Source organism: Cryptomeria japonica, chromosome 3 (genome assembly GCF_030272615.1).
Source record: "Cryptomeria japonica chromosome 3, Sugi_1.0, whole genome shotgun sequence".
Taxonomy (NCBI): Eukaryota; Viridiplantae; Streptophyta; class Pinopsida; order Cupressales; family Cupressaceae; genus Cryptomeria; species Cryptomeria japonica.
In genome coordinates this window covers 562,460,315-562,466,314 of record NC_081407.1, presented here as the reverse complement: position 1 = coordinate 562,466,314, position 6,000 = coordinate 562,460,315, and the positions used below count along the sequence as shown (strand labels likewise).

The 6,000-nt window shown below is 38.6% G+C and overlaps 1 protein-coding gene across 1 annotated transcript; it reads right to left on the bottom strand.

The window, feature by feature from the left end:
• Positions 1-3,740: 3,740 nt before the first annotated feature.
• LOC131874260 (uncharacterized) lies at positions 3,741-4,362 on the bottom strand. Its single transcript, XM_059217549.1, has 2 exons — positions 4,162-4,362; positions 3,741-4,079 (listed from the first exon to the last, which is right to left on the bottom strand). The coding sequence occupies exons 1-2, from the start codon at positions 4,360-4,362 to the stop codon at positions 3,741-3,743; spliced, it is 540 nt and encodes a 179-aa protein (XP_059073532.1).
• Positions 4,363-6,000: the final 1,638 nt, after the last annotated feature.

Here is a 6,000-nt window from a genome sequence, read left to right as displayed (position 1 = left end):
GGAAACCATGCCAACTACAAATGAAATATCAGGGCGTGTATGAGTCAAGTAGATGAGACTCCCCACAAGCTGACGATACAAAGTGGCATCAACTGGTGGAGAAGAACATTGAGCCTCAAGCTTGACTCCTGAAAGAAAGGGAGTCGGAGTAGGCTTACAATTAGCCATATGAAAGCATGCAAGTAGATCAAGAGCATACTTGGGCTGTGATAGTGTAATCCCGGAAGGTGACTGTGAAATCTCTATCTCGAGAAAGTAGTGCAAAAGACCCAAGTCAGTCATAGCAAATCTGTCATGCAAAGAAGATTTGACCCTGCTAATGATGGATGAAGTACTCCCTGTAATGATCAAGTCATCAACATAGAGCACAAGTATCAAGTGAGAGTCATCCTGTCACAAAATGTAGACATTAGGATCAGAATGACACCTGGTGAACCCTGTGGAGAGAAGAAAGGAATCCATCTTGGCATACCAAGCCCTGGGGGCCTACTTAAGGCCATAGAGAGATTTCCTTAGTCGGCAAACCAAGGAAGTATCCTAGATGAAACCCTGTGGTTGCTCCATATAAATCTCCTCATCAAGATCACCATGAAGAAAAGCACTCTTCACATCCATCTGATGTATAGCCCAACCATGAGCTGCAGCAATAGCAAGTGTCAAATGAATGGAGTTCATCTTGGCTATGGGTGCAAAAGTCTCAATATAGTCAACACTTGCAACCTGCGAGAAACCTTTCACAACAAGCTGAGCCTTATACTTATCCACACTACCATCCACTGCAAACTTGGTCCGATAGATCCACTTACATCGAACCATCTTTCTCCCCTTATGAAGATGGACTAAATCCCATGTGTTGTTCCACATCAAGGAACTATACTCTTCCTCCATAGCTTGGTCCCACTCAGGAACCCCTGATGCTTCCCTAAATGTCTGTGGATCGGAAGTGATAGCAATGAATGCATGTGGAAGATCCTAATGTTGTGATCGAGCTCTATGTGTATCTGAAGGATCCCCAACAAGAGAACCCACAGACTCAAGTGTCCGTCGAGCCCAACGAGGTCTAGGTGGAGGTGGAGGACGAGGCTCCTCAACTGCAAGTGGAGCCTACGGAGGTGTAACCCTACGAGTTGGAGTTGAGGGAGTCTCATCATCTGAATCACTAACATCACTATCCACAATGGAGGAAGGTGGAGGAGGTAGAGAGGCTAAGCTAGGAGAGCTTTCCTCAAAGTGAACACTCCTCTCAATGAATAGCTCATGTGTCTCTGGATCCATCAATCTGTATGCCTTAACACCCTCAGGATATCCAACAAATATGCAAGGCCGACTCTGAGGTTCTAATGCCTTGCATTTTAGCGGAGGTATGTGAGCCCATGCTGGACACCCAAAGACTCTGAAATGTCTCACAATCAGTTTCCTACTAGCCCAAGCCTCAAAAGGAGTAATACCTTGCAAAGCTTTGTGAGGAACCCGATTCTGGATGTGTGTGGCACAACTGATAGCCTTTGCCCAAAAGGTGGGATCAAGAGAACGTGCATGTATCATACAGCTAGCCATTTCTTTGAGAGTTCTATTCTTGCGTTCTGCAACCCTGTTCTGCTGCGGAGTGTATGCAACAGAATGCTGAAGATCAATCCCCTCAAATGTACAAAAATCCTCAAGTCTTTTGTTCACATATTCCCTTCCATTATCTGTGTAAATAATCTTGACCACTTTCCCTGATGGCTTCTCCACATGAGTCTTGAAGTCCTGAAATCTGTCAAATACTTCACTCTTATGAATGAGAAAGTAGACCCAAGTGAAGCAGGAGTAGTCATCAATGAAGGTAAGAACATAGTGAGCCTTACTAAATGAAGGTGCTAGAAATGGACCCGCTACATCACTGTGAACAAGTTGAAGAACTTCCAAAGCTCTCCAAGCTTTCCCCTTGTCAAACTTCTCTTCGAGATGCTTGCCCATGGAACAACCTGAACATACACCCTCTAAAAAACTGATTCAAGGTAGACCTATGACCATGTCTTTAGTGCTTAGCTGCTGAAGATAGCGGTAGTTGAGGTGACCAAACCGCTCATGCCATAGCTTACTTTATGAATTTGAATGAGTAAGCAATGCCCTAGAAGTTGAACTTGGCACAAAGTGGGAGAATGAATAAAGCCGTGAGTTGTCATTGACTTGTCCCACTGCTACCAAGGCATCATCATCAAGTTCCTTTACCACAACTAAATCTGGTGTAAACTCAACCTTTTTCCCATTCCCATAGTGAGTGATTTGGTAGATGGAGAGAAGGTTTGTAGAAAAGTTAGGAACATAGAGAACATTCTCAAATGTTCCATCATCCATTGTCATAAATTAGGACACATGGTAAAGTTCTATAGATCCATAAAGAACAAACCAGTTAATCATTCTGAAGATTAGAAAGGTAAGTAGAAGGAAAATATTGAGGAAACCAGAGGAGAGATGAACCAAATCCCCAAATTCTAATTTCATTTAAATTCATATTCTTCTAATTCAAATACATGTGCATGATTTCAAAAACCAAATTGAAAATCAAAGTCAAGTTTTAAATATATTCAAATGCTAAATTGAATTAATAAATTCAATTATTTGAATAATATCTCATGCAAGGATTAAATTAATAATTTAAATGCAAGCACATGCTAAATTAATTAAATCAATTAATTAATTAAATCATTTATCTCTCCAACTTCTATTTCCATCCTTCAGTTAGCTTTTTCTAAATTTAGCTCTTTGTGTCACCCTCTTTATTTTCTCCAATCATTCTTTTTCTTCCTTCAGTTAACTCTTTCATCAATCAGTTGACTCAGTTAATCTATTCAATCTATTGAGTTTCACTCATACAATCAGCAATTCATCTATCAACTTGCATTTGAGCTCACCTGAGTTTACACCTCTTAATCAATCTGTTCCACCTTTCAATCAATCTTCTCCAATTTTCTATAAAATGAGCATCCAATCTGCATTTTCAATCCTCCTGAATCTTGAACAATTATTAGAATCACGAACTTCAAATCTTTGTACCACTTGCAGGTTTCTAGCGCAATATCTGAGAGCCATCATACCACGAAGAGAAGAAGAGCAATGGAAGCAATATGCACATCTTGGGAATAGGGAGTTTTATTTGAATTGATTTCATTCTTAATTCCTGTTTTGCTTGATGATTGCATTATTTCATTGTCTAGTTTGTTAGGTTTGTTAATTAAAGGGATTCGTGATTTCCCTGATGTTTCTAATTGATAGCTTTAAGATGAATTCTAGCATGCTTTACAACTACAATGCACTGCTTGTAGAAAACAAAACTCCTTATTCCTCTTGGAAGCTTGTGCACTAGGCACTTAGGGAAAACAAAAAAAGACTAACCTATAGTCCAGAAGCACTTATTAACTTAAAACCGAAATATGTACAAGTCTTTAAGACATACCTCCAAAGAAATGCTTGAGGTGAATCCCATTCACTGTGATTGGCTCCACAACACCATCCAACATAGAAAGCTGAAAATAATTGTGTTGTTTGCACTCATAAATAATGTAAGGGCCACTCCAAAAAGCATCAAACTTTGTATGCTTACTTGGCCTGCTTTTAAACTCATCCCATTTGAGTACACCATCTCCTTCTTTGAGCACCTGAGGGGATGCTCTCTTATCAAAATTTCTCTTCATCTATGCTTGGTGAACTTCAATCTTCTTCATGGCCTCATCTTTCACCTCCTCTAACTCAATCAGCTAAGCCAATCTTCCTGTCATAGGCTCTTCTTCAATCATATCCAGGTGATTAGCTAGATCTAATGCTGGAAGCTCAAGTGAAATTGGTAACCTTACTTCTTTCCCATACACAAGCATGTATGGTGATGTTCCAGTGGACCTCTTTGGTGTGATCCTATCAACCCATAAGGTTGATTTCATCTTAGTATGCCAAGCTCTCTGATTTCCTTCCATGGTCCTTTTAATGATCCTTAACAGGTTCTTCTTTGTGGACTCAACTTTTCCATTACCTTCAGGATAATAATTAGATGAAGTGTTGAGGTAAACACAATCTATAATCCCAATCATATATTCTTGTCCCTACAAAAGTAAGAGCATTATCTGAAACTATAGACTCAGGAACACCAAATCTAGTTATCATCTCTTCATAAAAGTTAAGTACAGTTATCTCATTTGCTTCTTTGAGTGCCATAGCCTTAGTCCACTTAGTAAAATAATCAGTGGCTAAGAGAACCCACTTATGGCTAGCACTTGAAGGTGGATTTATGAATCCAATGAAGTCCAAACCCCACTTCATGAAGGGCTTTTCTACTTGAATAGGTTGCAATGGCAGTGCTGCTACCTTTCCTTTGCCCGCAAACATGGCACATTATTTACATTTTCTAACCCAAGAATGTGCATCTCTGAATAAGTTAGGTCAATAATATCCTCCTTTCATAACCTTTAGAATTGTAGCTCTTGCTGAAAAATGTCCTCCTACCGATCCTCTATGAAACTCATGCAAAATCTTATCAACCTGATCAACTTCTATGCATCTTGGTAATATACCATGAAAATCCTTTCTAAACAGAAAACCATTCAAGAGTACATAGGGAATGGACTGAAGTCTATAGTACCTCCTTTTTGAATTATTTAGTCCTTGAGGAAACTCACTAGTGAGCAAAAAGTGAGTCATTTCTTGTACCCAACTAGTAGGAGGAACAAGAACAATTGTTGGTTCTTCATCTTGGAGGGATAAAACAATCTTCTCCTCATCCTCTTCATAGCTATCTGTGTGATCAACAAGTTGTTCACATATTCCCTTACCTCTGACCAACTTAGTGACCTTGATATCCACATCAAATTCCATCACCTTAGTCACCTAACCAGCCCTTTTATCATTCACATCCTTGTTGAGTAAAAACTCTTTAACTGAGGGGTGAGCCACCATCAACTTAATCTTGTTGTTAGACAACACATGCTTAAATTTTTTCAAACTTCTAATAATAGAAAGAACATATTTTTCAATAAATGAATACTTCTCCTCATAGTCCTTAAGACCTTGGCTAAAACAAGCTAAGGGTTTCTCTAAACTATGCTCATTCTCTTGAACAAGCATAGCTGAAATGTTGTCAATGTTGTCGTAAGCATGCAAAATAAAGTCTTTTAATAAATCTGGGTTTAACAAAGTAGGAGTAGCTACAAGTGCTTCTTTTGTTAGCTCAAAACTCCTCTTTCCATCCTTAGACCAACTAAAAGGAACATTCTTTTTCAATATAGAAGTTATAGGTTTTAATAATTTTGCAATATCTGGAATAAACCTCCTCACAAAATTTATCCTAACCAAAAAAATCTATAATCCTTTCTTGTGTGATTGTAAAGGTAAGGAAATAATAGCACTTACCCTCTCTGGATCAATAGTAATACCTTATTTTGACACCACATATCCCAGTAACTTACCCTCATGAACAACAAATACACATTTTTTTGGGTTCAGAGTGTTGGTGCCCGAAAATGGGTTTACATTGCGAGAGGTAGAGACCAAGCTGATTCCTCAAAATACCTATGGAAAGCTACTTCCAACTATCAATATCCTTCAGACTTGGACCAACTATGACAAGGATCTACAAATCCTTCTACACTTTGGGCTCTGCAAGACCTGGGAGGGTGATCCCTTAGCTAATTTGTGATCTCTACGTCATTTTCATAAATTATGCATAAAACAAAGTAGATAATCTCATGTAAAGGCTCGACAAAAAGGGAGAATGCTCAAGAATGGAAAATTCCTCAGTGATCCTCAACCAATTGGAGCATGAGATGATTATGTGCACTTAGTGACATACATGAAAATAAAATATATTCTGATATTCAAACAATTATAGCAAGTTGTTGGTGATTTTGAACAAAAAATTGACACTAAAGATAGTTACAAGCTACAATCAGTGCCTTACTCCATTGGGTACATGAATTCATATGACATAAAATGAATTCTGACAGAATTTATCTAATAGCATATAAATCT

Bases quoted from the DNA above. Each gene is read 5' to 3' on its own strand.
- LOC131874260 (XM_059217549.1), bottom strand. From the start codon at position 4,362: ATGTTTGCGGGCAAAGGAAAGGTAGCAGCACTGCCATTGCAACCTATT. The intron at 4,080-4,161 runs GTACTTAACTTT...TTACTTTTGTAG, and splicing joins AAGAAGCAAATGAGATAACT to GGACAAGAATATATGATTGG.